At 41.1% G+C, this 15941-nt stretch overlaps 1 protein-coding gene across 1 annotated transcript in view; it reads left to right on the top strand.

Annotated features, from left to right (window-relative positions):
• Positions 1-406: 406 nt before the first annotated feature.
• The window catches only part of LOC311232447 (CREB-regulated transcription coactivator 1-like), a 36105-nt gene continuing 20570 nt past the window's right edge, over positions 407-15941 (top strand). Inside the window, exons 1-6 of the mRNA XM_084319250.1 lie at positions 407-540; positions 2315-2431; positions 2945-3081; positions 3281-3334; positions 12922-13016; positions 13770-13846. Coding sequence (XP_084175376.1) covers positions 415-540; positions 2315-2431; positions 2945-3081; positions 3281-3334; positions 12922-13016; positions 13770-13846 — 606 coding nt within the window. The 5' untranslated portion in view covers positions 407-414. The remainder of the gene's footprint in view (positions 541-2314; positions 2432-2944; positions 3082-3280; positions 3335-12921; positions 13017-13769; positions 13847-15941) is intronic.

Raw genomic sequence — 15941 nt, 5'->3', positions numbered from 1 at the left:
TCTAGGGGTAACAGTACTGTATATTTGAATACCGCCTATGTCACAAATGTATCAGTACTAAATACCTATATGTCCCTATGCCATAAATGTCATGTATGTTATGTATGTCATAAATGTCTATATGAATTGAAAATGGGGGACCCTGATGGAAACAAGACAAACGTCTTTCTCAGGTCTGCATCCCCTTAACAATTGTATGTATTGAGCCGTACTGTATTGTACCCATTCTGCAATCTGTTAAATAAAGTTTTCATTCATTCATTCATTCATTCATTCATTCATTCATTCATTCAGCAGCCACCTGTGTTAACAGACAGTGCGTGATGACGTCGACAGCAGCCGCGTTCTCCAGCGTGCCGCGTCACGTGTCAGCGTCACGTTCCACTCACTGAGAAGGAGGAGGAGAGGGGAAAGATGGCGTCCTCAAACAATCCTCGCAAATTTAGCGAAAAAATCGCTTTGCATAATCAGAAACAGGCCGAAGAGACCGCCGCCTTCGAAGAAGTGATGAAAGACCTCAACATCACCAGAGCCGCACGGGTAAGAGTTTTACACGGAGGCGTCTGCACCCGGGGTTTCAACTAACGTGACACCACGGCTAGCTAAAGGGTTAGCAGTGGGCTGTCTGACGTTAGCTCGTGAAGCTAACCTCGGCTAGCCAGGTGACGTTAGTGTTAATAACAATAACAATAATAACTAGGTGGACGCACCTGTAACCCGTATGACCAGTTACATTTAGCAGATTATTTTAGTTTTTTTTATTGCATTGTAATGTAAACAATGCCAGCAGCGTTAGTCGTCTATAACGTCTCCAGCTGATCACAGACTAACCTATTGATACCTGGACACTTTCTACCTCAAATGTATATACTCTCTTTTAAACTCTTTTTGTATCACAAACAGTACTGCATTTGTAGATCTGGTATGTCATACATGTATAGATGTAGCAGTACTGTCTATCTGTATGTCATATTATGTTATGATGAATTGAAAATGGGGGGGACCCTGATGTAAACAAGACTAAAGTCTTCCTCTGGTCTGCATCCCCTTAACAATTGTGTGTATTGAGCCGTACTGTATTGTACCCATTCTGCAATCTGTTAATAACATTTTCAATCAATCAAATCAGTCAGTACTCAGTTGGGAAGGGTTTGTTGACGTTTTTATGTCCAAACAACTAGCTAACGTTAACGGCTGATCTAACTAACTATGGGGCTGCTGCTACCAATCAAACATAGCATATTGGGAGTTTCAGGAACACGGTTAACGTTAGATTATAACGCTTAATAGCCAGGTGTTTAACGTTAACTAGCATGATCAGCTTGCTTCAGTTATTGTGGATGGAACCTGCGGTGTTCTTCAGCTCTTGCATCATGATGTGAGTGCAGCCCAGTGTCCACCACCAAGCCTTTACAGCTGTTGTATGAATGAATGAATGAAAACTTTATTAACAGATTGCAGAATGGGTACAATACAGTACGGCTCAATACACACAATTGTTAAGGGGATGCAGACCAGAGAAAGACGTTCGTCTTGTTTACATCATCAGGGTCCCCCATTTTCAATTCATAGTATCTCTTGGGGAAATCGAACTAAGCCAATGCCAAACAGTTCCACTTGCTGGTGTTTTGCAAACTCGATTTGTATTAGTATTGTACGTTAGTAACGACGTAGGCTAAGCATTTAGGCAAGATGATGGTGCAAGATTCTCCACTCTCTCTCTCCCTTTGCAATATTTGATATGTCTCCTACGTGGATATTTCTGCCAGTTTATTCAAATGTGTGTGAACTAGAATCAATTGTTTGGCCTCTGCCAAGCATCTAGTCTGCCGGAAAACGTCTTTTCATTTTTCATTCATCCAACAATCAAGGCATCATTCATGCAACTGCCAATTCATTAATTTACTGGTAGAAATAAATGGTCACGTTAAGTAGTATGTTATCGAATGCATGATGATAATGAATTTTCTGATCTCTGTGTGTGTGTGTTTTATTTTTACGTGGTTTATTCTGTTTATGTTAACAACAATCGTGATGATGAAGACCAGGTGTGATAAATGTAAACACGTAAAGTCAATTCGGACAGTAATCCAATTTGTTACAGTTGTCGGGTGTTTCACTCACATCCGCTGGAGATGTGTGGTCTGATTTCGTCTGCCTGTTGACTGTTCACCCACCCATTCACCTTCCATCCGTCAGCACCAAGACTTTAGTTAAAACGCCATAGACTTAAATCAAATCTAAATTTGACAGGATTTTTGCCATTCTTCATGTATCATTCTCTCATGCTTTCATGCAATTTTACTTTGCACAGTTGCAGTTACAGAAGACCCAGTATTTGCAACTAGGGCAGACTCGTGGACAGTACTATGGAGGCTCACTGCCCAATGTCAATCAGATTGGAAATGACAACATTGACCTGCCTTTTCAGGTGAGCCCCTAGCTTCTCTCGGTTGGTAAAAAAAATAAACGTTGTTTTAATCTCAACCAGTGAAACACTCTTAGCTGTTGGTGATCATATCAGACATATAGACTACAATTGCATTTAGTGTTCTTAACACTGTCTTAACACTGATTACTGTAATGATATACCAATTTAAGAGGATCAGTAGGCTTAGCAACTATTTGATTACGGCTCGTCGATATAAATCAACTGCACAGGTCGACCAAACAGAATCCCATCACGCCAGCTCGACCCTGAAATGTGAATATAATATTCTGGTTGTGATCTTTTAAAAGTGTCATTGCTTGTCATGGCTTTCCATCTTGAAATACATTTGCCAACTCGAGCATCAGTATGGGGACCCATAGCTTGACTCATTTTGAAAATGGAACACATTTTGCACCATTAATACTCAAAACATTTGGGTGGTATCATCATGGTAACTAAGCACCGTGCTGGTGGTTGATGATTTGCCTCACCGGCTCAGTGTGTTGCCTTCAGAACTCCGCGCTGGACACCAGTCGAACGACCAGGCACCACGGGCTGGTGGACCGCGTCTACCGGGACCGCGGCCGCGTCGCCTCCCCACACCGCCGGCCCCTGTCCATCGACAAACACGGACGCCAGATATCCTTCCTGTGTGTTGAGATACATGTTTACCTGTTGTTGCCCTGATGTGCTTAACATAAGGATGAATTCAAAAGGTTTTAGTGCCTTGTCTATTCTGATAAACCAATGAATATAGAAATAGGTGCAGCAGTGTCTCCTCATTACATAGAGGCTCATCATCTTAGTTCCAACTTCATTCTTCTTCTTAACTGAGATGTACATCGACAGCTGTCCCTACGCCTCCGTGTACCTCTCGCCCCCACCAGACACCAGCTGGAGACGGTGAGCCATCCCATCATGAACACCACGGCTAGACCAGCATACAGTATGAGCACCATTTGATTTACTGTACCTCCACATGCTGTAGGATAGAATACTGTACTGTACATGTTGTAGGATAGAATACTGTACTGTACCTACTGTAGGATATAATACTGTACTGTACATGCTGTAGGATAGAATACTGTACTGTACCTCCACATGCTGTAGGATAGAATACTGTACTGTACATACTGTAGGATAGAATACTGTACTGTACATCTACATACTGTAGGGTAGAATACTGTACTGTACATACTGTAGGATAGAATACTGTACTGTACATCCACATGCTGTAGGATAGAATACTGTACTGTACATACTGTAGGGTAGAATACTGTACTGTACATACTGTAGGATAGAATACTGTACCTCCACATACTGTAGGATAGAATACTGTACTGTACCTCCACATGCTGTAGGATAGAATACTGTACTGTACCTCCACATGCTGTAGGATAGAATACTGTACTGTACATACTGTAGGATAGAATACTGTACTGTACATACTGTAGGATAGAATACTGTACTGTACCTCCACATGCTGTAGGATAGAATAATGTACTGTACCTCTACATACTGTAGGGTAGAATACTGTACTGTACATACTGTAGGATAGAATACTGTACTGTACCTCTACATACTGTAGAATAGAATAATGTACTGTACCTCTACATACTGTAGGGTAGAATACTGTACTGTACCTCTACATACTGTAGGGTAGAATACTGTACTGTACCTCCACATGCTGTAGGATAGAATACTGTACTGTACATACTGTAGGATAGAATACTGTACTGTACCTCTACATACTGTAGGGTAGAATACTGTACTGTACCTCTACATACTGTAGGATAGAATACTGTACTGTACATACTGTAGGATAGAATACTGTACTGTACATACTGTAGGATAGAATACTGTACTGTACATACTGTAGGATAGAATACTGTACTGTACATACTGTAGGATAGAATACTGTACTGTACATACTGTAGGATAGAATACTGTACTGTGCATGATGTAGGATAGAATACTGTACTGTACATACTGTAGGATAGAATACTGTACATGCTGTAGGATATAATACTGTACTGTGCATACTGTAGGATAGAATACTGTACTGTACATCCACATGCTGTAGGATAGAATACTGTACTGTACATACTGTAGGGTAGAATACTGTACTGTACATACTGTAGGATAGAATACTGTACCTCCACATACTGTAGGATAGAATACTGTACTGTACCTCCACATGCTGTAGGATAGAATACTGTACTGTACCTCCACATGCTGTAGGATAGAATACTGTACTGTACATACTGTAGGATAGAATACTGTACTGTACATACTGTAGGATAGAATACTGTACTGTACCTCCACATGCTGTAGGATAGAATAATGTACTGTACCTCTACATACTGTAGGGTAGAATACTGTACTGTACATACTGTAGGATAGAATACTGTACTGTACCTCTACATACTGTAGAATAGAATAATGTACTGTACCTCTACATACTGTAGGGTAGAATACTGTACTGTACCTCTACATACTGTAGGGTAGAATACTGTACTGTACCTCCACATGCTGTAGGATAGAATACTGTACTGTACATACTGTAGGATAGAATACTGTACTGTACCTCTACATACTGTAGGGTAGAATACTGTACTGTACCTCTACATACTGTAGGATAGAATACTGTACTGTACATACTGTAGGATAGAATACTGTACTGTACATACTGTAGGATAGAATACTGTACTGTACATACTGTAGGATAGAATACTGTACTGTACATACTGTAGGATAGAATACTGTACTGTACATAATGTAGGATAGAATACTGTACTGTGCATGATGTAGGATAGAATACTGTACTGTACATACTGTAGGATAGAATACTGTACTGTACATGCTGTAGGATATAATACTGTACTGTGCATACTGTAGGATAGAATACTGTACTGTACCTCTACATACTGTAGGGTAGAATACTGTACCTCCACATACTGTAGGATAGAATACTGTACTGTACATACTGTAGGGTAGAATACTGTACCTCCACATACTGTAGGATAGAATACTGTACTGTACATACTGTAGGATAGAATACTGTACTGCACATAATGTAGGGTAGAATACTGTACTGTACTGTAGGGTAGAATCCTCTACTGTACATACTGTAGGATAGAATACTGTACTGCACATAATGTAGGGTAGAATACTGTACTGTACATACTGTAGGATAGAATACTGTACCTACTGTAGGGTAGAATACTGTACTGTACATACTGTAGGATAGAATACTGTACTGTACATACTGTAGGGTAGAATACTGTACTGTACATACTGTATGATAGAATACTGTACTGCACATAATGTAGGGTAGAATACTGTACTGTACATACTGTAGGATAGAATACTGTACCTACTGTAGGGTAGAATACTGTACATACTGTAGGATAGAATACTGTACTGTACATACTGTAGGATAGAATACTGTACTGTACATACTGTAGGATAGAATACTGTACTGTACATACTGTAGGATATAATACTGTACTGTACCTCCACATACTGTAGGATAGAATACTGTACTGTACATACTGTAGGATAGAATACTGTACTGTACCTCCACATACTGTAGGATAGAATACTGTACTGTACATACTGTAGGATAGAATACTGTACTGTACATACTGTAGGATATAATACTGTACTGTACATACTGTAGGATAGAATACTGTACTGTACATACTGTAGGATAGAATACTGTACTGTACCTCTACATACTGTAGGATAGAATACTGTACTGTACATACTGTAGGATAGAATACTGTACTGTACCTCTACATACTGTAGGATAGAATACTGTACTGTACATACTGTAGGATATAATACTGTACTGTACATACTGTAGGATAGAATACTGTACTGTACATACTGTAGGATAGAATACTGTACTGTACTGTACATACTGTAGGATATAATACTGTACTGTACATACTGTAGGATAGAATACTGTACATACTGTAGGGTAGAATACTGTACTGTACCTACTGTAGGATAGAATACTGTACTGTACATACTGTAGGATAGAATACTGTACTGTACATACTGTAGGATAGAATACTGTACTGTACATACTGTAGGATAGAATACTGTACATACTGTAGGATAGAATACTGTACTGTACCTCCACATACTGTAGGATATAATACTGTACTGTACATACTGTAGGATATAATACTGTACTGTACCTCCACATACTGTAGGATAGAATACTGTACTGTACATACTGTAGGATATAATACTGTACTGTACATACTGTAGGATAGAATACTGTACTGTACATACTGTAGGATATAATACTGTACTGTACATACTGTAGGATAGAATAATGTACTGTACCTACTGTAGGATAGAATAATGTACTGTACCTACTGTAGGATAGAATACTGTACTGTACATACTGTAGGATAGAATACTGTACTGTACATACTGTAGGATAGAATACTGTACTGTACATACTGTAGGGTAGAATACTGTACTGTACATACTGTAGGGTAGAATACTGTACTGTACATACTGTAGGATAGAATACTGTACTGCACATAATGTAGGGTAGAATACTGGACTGTACTGTAGGGTAGAATACTGTACTGTACATACTGTAGGATAGAATACTGTACTGCACATAATGTAGGGTAGAATACTGTATTGTACTGTAGGATAGAATACTGTACCTACTGTAGGGTAGAATACTGTACTGTACATACTGTAGGATAGAATACTGTACTGTACATACTGTAGGGTAGAATACTGTACTGTACATACTGTAGGATAGAATACTGTACTGCACATAATGTAGGGTAGAATACTGTACTGTACATACTGTAGGATAGAATACTGTACCTACTGTAGGGTAGAATACTGTACTGTACATACTGTAGGATAGAATACTGTACTGTACATACTGTAGGATAGAATACTGTACTGTACATACTGTAGGATAGAATACTGTACTGTACATACTGTAGGATATAATACTGTACTGTACCTCCACATACTGTAGGATAGAATACTGTACTGTACATACTGTAGGATAGAATACTGTACTGTACCTCCACATACTGTAGGATAGAATACTGTACTGTACATACTGTAGGATAGAATACTGTACTGTACATACTGTAGGATAGAATACTGTACTGTACATACTGTAGGATAGAATACTGTACTGTACATACTGTAGGATAGAATACTGTACTGTACCTCTACATACTGTAGGATAGAATACTGTACTGTACATACTGTAGGATAGAATACTGTACTGTACCCAGCGTTTCCGTTAGCCGGTAATTACCGGTATTTTACCGGCAAAATCTGTTTAAGTCCGACATATTTTATCTCTCCGGTCTTAATGTCCGGTGAAAATAATTCCCTGAGTCTAAGCACAATTTGATTATTTGAATTGTATTAAAATAGGCTAAAATTAAATAGCCTATGCGATGAACGAAACGATCATTACATTTGTTTCCTCGTTGCTTCTAATAATGACAACGACGTTGTCGGCGAGAGCTTAGTGCTGGGTGTGCGGACTTTTCTGAAGCTGTAGAGCCGCAGTACCAGCAGTGCAATGCAATATTCCAGCAGTACTCCAATTCAGCCATTTTCAGCCAATGTTGGGTGGGGGGCGCTGTTGTGCGGTTCCCAGAAAAGAGCCAATAACAGCTGAACAGCTTCTCTGCAGCGCCATACTCTTTGCAAATAAGTCGTTGCGAGGTGGAGAGAGTCGTCACGCAAACCCACGATAATGTTGCCGTCTCTCTGCTTTCTCAGTTCTTCTCTTGATATAATTAATACAAATGTCCAATATAACGGAATTCGTTAGCTCATAAAAATGTGATTATAACAGACTGCTGTTTAGTGTCGGACCGACTGCGTATCGGTCTATTTTATTTCAAGTCAGCAGCAGCACGGAGTATCGAGGGACTTATTTTATTTGGAATATATTAATGACTGTATACGTGAAGTTGAACATTATGATATGTGTGACGTGTCTGATACAACGAGGTGAAGCGATGTCGACTCGAGATTCATTTGGGGGTGCGTGTGACAGAGCTGCTGCAGCGGGAGCTTGATGCTGGTAGCGTATCGCACTAACTTGAGAGGCGAGAGATAGTAATTTGATTCTGCAAATCAATTTCTCATTCTTCGCTTGATGTAATTAATACACATGTCCAATTATAACGGAATTCGTTAGCTCATAAAAATGTGATTATAATAGACTGCTGTTTAAAACTCTGACCGGAATATCTCGAATATGTCCGGTGATAGAAATCTTGCAGGACACTCAGACCGGCACGAATATGTTCTAACGGAAACGCTGACTGTACCTCTACATACTGTAGGATAGAATACTGTACTGTACATACTGTAGGATATAATACTGTACTGTACATACTGTAGGATAGAATACTGTACTGTACATACTGTAGGATAGAATACTGTACTGTACTGTACATACTGTAGGATATAATACTGTACTGTACATACTGTAGGATAGAATACTGTACATACTGTAGGGTAGAATACTGTACTGTACCTACTGTAGGATATAATACTGTACTGTACATACTGTAGGATAGAATACTGTACTGTACATACTGTAGGATAGAATACTGTACTGTACATACTGTAGGATAGAATACTGTACTGTACATACTGTAGGATAGCATACTGTACTGTACCTCCACATACTGTAGGATATAATACTGTACTGTACATACTGTAGGATAGAATACTGTACTGTACCTCCACATACTGTAGGATAGAATACTGTACTGTACATACTGTAGGATATAATACTGTACTGTACATACTGTAGGATAGAATACTGTACTGTACATACTGTAGGATATAATAATGTACTGTACTGTACATACTGTAGGATAGAATAATGTACTGTACCTACTGTAGGATAGAATAATGTACTGTACCTACTGTAGGATAGAATACTGTACTGTACATACTGTAGGATAGAATACTGTACTGTACATACTGTAGGATAGAATAATGTACTGTACATACTGTAGGATATAATAATGTACTGTACATACTGTAGGATAGAATACTGTACTGTACTGTACATACTGTAGGATAGAATACTGTACTGTACATACTGTAGGATAGAATACTGTACTGTACATACTGTAGGATAGAATACCGTACTGTACCTACTGTAGGATAGAATACTGTACTGTACCTACTGTAGGATATACTACTGTACTGTACTGTACATACTGTAGGATAGAATAATGTACTGTACATACTGTAGGATAGAATACTGTACTGTACTGTACCTACTGTAGGATATAATACTGTACTGTACCTACTGTAGGATATAATACTGTACTGTACATACTGTAGGATAGAATACTGTACTGTACATACTGTAGGATAGAATACTGTACTGTACCTACTGTAGGATAGAATACTGTACTGTACTGTACATACTGTAGGATAGAATACTGTACTGTACATACTGTAGGATAGAATACTGTACTGTACCTACTGTAGGATAGAATACTGTACTGTACTGTACATACTGTAGGATAGAATACTGTACTGTACATACTGTAGGATAGAATAGAATATCTTCTAGGGGGTGTAACAATTCGACCTCACAACGATTAATTTCGATTACGATTCTTCAGGCAACGATTCAATGCATCATGAAATCTCTTTTTTTTTTACCTCGATTCGATACATTTTCTATCAGTTAATTCCCCCAAAAATGTTGAATACACAAATGTGGCTGGGGGAACTGGTTCACTCAGCATGAATGGACTATAGGTCAATAAAAACAATACACACAAAAGAAACATAACATAAAAAAAAAAAAAATCAGATTATAATCGATTCTAACATTTTCCAATCGATGCAGTTGAATCGTCACATTAGAATCGATGCATTTCGATTAATCGATGCATCGTTACACCCCTAATATCTTCATTGCCAATTTTAATTTTTTTATTGAAATTTTTTACACATTGGTCCTCTGCATTTAACTCATCCTCACTATTTAGGGGCAGTGGGCAGCCACAGGCCTGTGCCCCCCGGGGAGCAGTTGGGGGTTAAGTGCCTTTCTCAAGGGCACTTCTACGGTGGGTATTGAGGGAGGGGAGAGCGTTATTAGTTAATTCCCCCCCCCCCACCCAGATTCCCCCCCCTGCCGATCCGGCTATCGCACTGGCCACCTTCTAATCACAAGCCAATTTTTTTAATACTTTATTTCTCAGTTTACTAGACAAGAACAGACAGAACAAAAATAAACAGACATAACAAAATGACAAAAAAAAACGAAAAAGACTGCCAGACAGGAAAATAAAATAACAGTGTGACTTAACTCAAAGCATTAAAGTGTGTTGTATAGCCAGGTGTTACAAGAGTACAGGTAAAACAAGAGATATACAGGGGTGCGTCTCTGCAGAATGCAGTTATTTGTCCTTCAGATATTCAATGAATGGGCTCCATATGTCCGAAAACCTGTTGTGCTCTTTGGCTCTGTAATAGCGGATCCTCTCCAGCTGTATGATTGCGATCATTTCATTGAGCCATTTCTGGAAACACGGGGGTGTAGGTGATTTCCAATCGGTTAGAATCATTTTTTTTGCAGCTACCATGCCGAGCATTAGTGTCTGTTGTTCCTCCCTCGTGTACCTTAAGGCAGTCTCTGAACACCCAAAGAACGCTCTAGGCCCCCGGTCAGCCTTCTAATCACAAGCCTGCTTCTCTAACGCTCTAGGCCCCCGGTCAGCCTTCTAATCACAAGCCTGCTTCTCTAACGCTCTAGGCCCCCGGTCAGCCGACACACGGAGACCTTCTAATCACAAGCCTGCTTCTCTAACGCTCTAGGCCCCCGGTCAGCCGACACACAGAGACCTTCTAATCACAAGCCTGCTTCTCTAACGCTCTAGGCCCTCGGTCAGCCGACACACAGAGACCTTCTAATCACAAGCCTGCTTCTCTAACGCTCTAGGCCCCCGGTCAGCCGACACACAGAGACCTTCTAATCACAAGCCTGCTTCTCTAACGCTCTAGGCCCCCGGTCAGCCAACACACAGAGACCTTCTAATCACAAGCCTGCTTCTCTAACGCTCTAGGCCCCCGGTCAGCCGACACACAGAGACCTTCTAATCACAAGCCTGCTTCTCTAACACTCTAGGCCCCCGGTCAGCCGACACACAGAGACCTTCTAATCACAAGCCTGCTTCTCTAACGCTCTAGGCCCCCGGTCAGCCTTCTAATCACAAGCCTGCTTCTCTAACGCTCTAGGCCCCCGGTCAGCCTTCTAATCACAAGCCTGCTTCTCTAACGCTCTAGGCCCCCGTTCAGCCTTCTAATCACAAGCCTGCTTCTCTAACGCTCTAGGCCCCCGGTCAGCCTTCTAATCACAAGCCTGCTTCTCTAACGCTCTAGGCCCCCGGTCAGCCTTCTAATCACAAGCCTGCTTCTCTAACGCTCTAGGCCCCCGGTCAGCCTTCTAATCACAAGCCTGCTTCTCTAACGCTCTAGGCCCCCGGTCAGCCTTCTAATCACAAGCCTGCTTCTCTAACCGCTCTAGGCCCCCGGTCAGCCTTCTAATCACAAGCCTGCTTCTCTAACGCTCTAGGCCCCCGGTCAGCCTTCTAATCACAAGCCTGCTTCTCTAACGCTCTAGACCCCCGGTCAGCCTTCTAATCACAAGCCTGCTTCTCTAACGCTCTAGGCCCCCGGTCAGCCTTCTAATCACAAGCCTGCTTCTCTAACGCTCTAGGCCCCCGGTCAGCCTTCTAATCACAAGCCTGCTTCTCTAACGCTCTAGGCCCCCGGTCAGCCTTCTAATCACAAGCCTGCTTCTCTAACCGCTCTAGGCCCCCGGTCAGCCTTCTAATCACAAGCCTGCTTCTCTAACGCTCTAGGCCCCCGGTCAGCCTTCTAATCACAAGCCTGCTTCTCTAACGCTCTAGACCCCCGGTCAGCCTTCTAATCACAAGCCTGCTTCTCTAACGCTCTAGGCCCCCGGTCAGCCTTCTAATCACAAGCCTGCTTCTCTAACGCTCTAGGCCCCCGGTCAGCCTTCTAATCACAAGCCTGCTTCTCTAACGCTCTAGACCCCCGGTCAGCCGACACACAGAGTGAAGGCTCTGCATCGGCTGTGAAACCACACAGATTCGATCCAGTGGGATGATGTGAGGGGGGCGTGGGGGCTCGGGGTGGGGGCTCGGGGTGGGGGCTCGGGGTGAGGGGGGCGTGGGGGCTCGGGGTGAGGGGGGCGTGGGGGCTCGGGTTAGGGACGTCCACAGGGTTATATTGACTGACTTCTCTTCTCTCTTTCACACTCACTCACTCACTCACTCACTCACTCACTCACTCACTCACTCACTCACTCACTCACTCACTCACTCACTCACTCACACACACACACACACACACACACACTCATACACACACACTCACTCACACACATAAACACACACACACACACACACACACAGGACGAACTCGGACTCTGCCCTACACCAGAGCACTCTGCAGCCTCGGCCCCAGGAGGTGTTCTCTGGCGGCTCCCAGGAGCTGCAGCCCAAACGAGGTAATGGCGCATCAGTCACGTCACGTTGTGTTTATCTTTACACAACATAGTACATAGTAGGATGCTAAAGGACAATAACACTATGTAACAACCCATCAAATACACTCACAGCACACACATCCACACTCACTTTAAACAAACCACTCACTGCAGCACCCACTTTACCCACTTTAGACACTTTAACACACTTTATATTTATTGGTAAAGAGATTTGCACTACAACTCGCACCTCATTGCACCTTACCCTAAGTTGTACCTCATCCCATTTCTGCATTGTACTGTATATTGTATTGTAACTCAGTTACTTTTCTACTCTGCATTGTATATATGTATTTTATATAAAAGTATTCTGTATTTTTGTATGACAACTAATAAAGAAACTTGAACTTGAACAAAGAATTTGATTTGGTCGTTTGGTGCGACATTAACACATTGACCGCCGGGGGTTGTGCCCATCTCATACCCCTCTCTGCCACCGTTAAAAGCCTATGGAGATGTTTACCTTCTTTGCAGGGCTATAACTTTAAATTGTATTGCTATATTGACATTACTATGGCCCATTCAACATCAAGTATCTATCGTTCAGGATGTGGGAACGTTATACTTTTTCATTCATACATTGTTGTGTTAATACCTTCGAGAATATAAGTATGTTTTTAATCTTTTCTGCTGTAATTCCAAAAACGCTAGTTATAGGCCCAAACGCATATGATAGATTATCGATTGGCATTTCTTTCCCATCTCTCTCATTAGTCCTGCTGCTAACGGTGCCCGGGACAGAGGAGGCAGATTCCAATGCGGACGAGGACACACAGTGGGACAGCAAGAAGGTATTGATGGAAATAGTGTTGTTGTCACAATACCAACATTTCTACTTGGATACCAGCCTAAGTACCACAATACCGGTTCTAAAATGATACCATGGCAAAAACCTAAAATATCAGGAAAGGTAATGGAATATAATATTAGATGACGGAACATGGAAGATTCTTTATGAAATAAATTTGTATTAATATTATTATGACGCTGTTGAAACGTAATAATAAAAAAAAAATGAGTTAGCCTCATACGATAATTGCTTAAGTCATTATTTTGCCAAATAGAGATTTCTGCCTAACTGTACTCTCCTCACACTGCTGCATCGCCCTGGCTTATTGGCTATGTCCTCAGCCAATCAGAACGCTTGTTACGTTCAAAGATCCCCATCTGCCTAACTCACTCGTGTGACTTGTGCATTTTAACGTTACACACACGGACGGCGATCGCATGACTTAGGCAAGTAGAACAACTGCCTTTAGTGTATGACATGTATGTATGGAAGAGGAAAAATTACCTAAGTCACAACATATTTTGTTTAAAAGTCACCTTATTTTGTTATACAATGGTTGTTGTGTTTTTGTATTTTTGCAAACTTGTTGATATACCTTGTGGAACTTATTTTCATAATATAAATTAAAAACTTGTGCCAGACGATGTGGAAAGTGCCCTGGGTGTTGACTCGGCCACTACGCCAGACGATGTGGAAAGTGCCCTGGGTGTTGACTCGGCCACTACGCCAGACGATGTGGAAAGTGCCCTGGGTGTTGACTAGGGGTGGGACAATACATCGATCCAGATCGATATATCGATCTATTATCAATAATCAAATAGGATCGACGCAACGTAAAAAGATCGATTCATATTGCGATACTCTTATTTTGAAAATCCCCGCGAGTCATATCCGCCGGCGCCCAGTATTGTGAAACTCCGTGTAGACATTACAGCAGTGTTTGCGTCTGCTGTAAAGCACTACAGAGCGTCTATTTTGCTAGCCGATATAAGTCTGTGCAGTTTTTTCCCCGCAACGGGTCAAATGCATATAACAGGCGTTGCATCGTCGCCATTCCTTTCTGCCAACGTCACGTTAAATATCTAAATGAACGTCGCGTTGGCTGCTTAAAAGCTAAGCAGCTAACCGTGAGAGAGAACAGGAGAGTGGAGGGGGGACTTGGAAGGAGGAGGGGTGGGGGCTGTGGGGGACTGTGTGTGTGTGTGTGTCTGTGTGTGTCTGTGTGTGTCTGTGTGTGTGTTAAAGCTCAATATATAAAAACAAAAGTGAACAGGAGGTCTATTTGTATTAAAAACAATAGATTGTTTTTCATTTAAATGTCTGGAAGAGCTCAAAAATAATCAATCAATTGATATTTCCGTAGCCTTTTTTTAGTTGATCTAAATGTGACTGATTGTGTTAAATGGGCACATAATATCGCCTCATATCGATCGCAGGCACCTGAATTGAATCGTATCGTATCGTGGCAGACTTTGTGATATCGGCAAATATCGTATCGTTGTCCAAAGAATCGATATCGTATCGTATCGTGATGAAACTGATGATTCCCACCCCTAGTGTTGACTCGGCCACTACGCAAAGTGTGCACTCAACTCGTTCAATATACAGCATCAGGCTATACTTAGTATCGAGTATCTAATACTAATATCTAGGGGTGGGAATCGCCAGAGGCCTCACGATACGATGTTATCACGATACTTAAGTCACGATACGATAGTAAAATATATTGCGATATGTTGCGTATTGTGATATTAATATTGTGATATATTGCGATTTATTACCTTTTTTCAACTGCAAAGTAAAACTGTCAACATGTTTTATCTAATAAAATAAAGTTCAATCTATTCATCTCACTTCAATAATTTTTATTGCAGAACATGGTATTTTCTCAAGCAGACAGATGTCAACACTGTAATCTGTGTTGCATGTACCTGACAAACTGAACTGTTTGTATTACAGTCATATTCCAACTTAACTGAATGCACACGTGTGTCTGTGGACTACTGTACTATTACAGGTATTGAAATGAACAATGCAACTTCCTTATACAAAAAAAAAATACAAAAAATATATTATCTTTTTTTAAATAATATAAT

This window comes from Notolepis coatsorum (genome assembly GCF_963971535.1).
Source record: "Notolepis coatsorum genome assembly, chromosome: 7".
NCBI lineage: Eukaryota > Metazoa > Chordata > Actinopteri > Aulopiformes > Paralepididae > Notolepis > Notolepis coatsorum.
The sequence above is the reverse complement of the archived record's forward strand: the minus strand, read 5'-3'. Positions and strand labels throughout refer to the sequence as shown.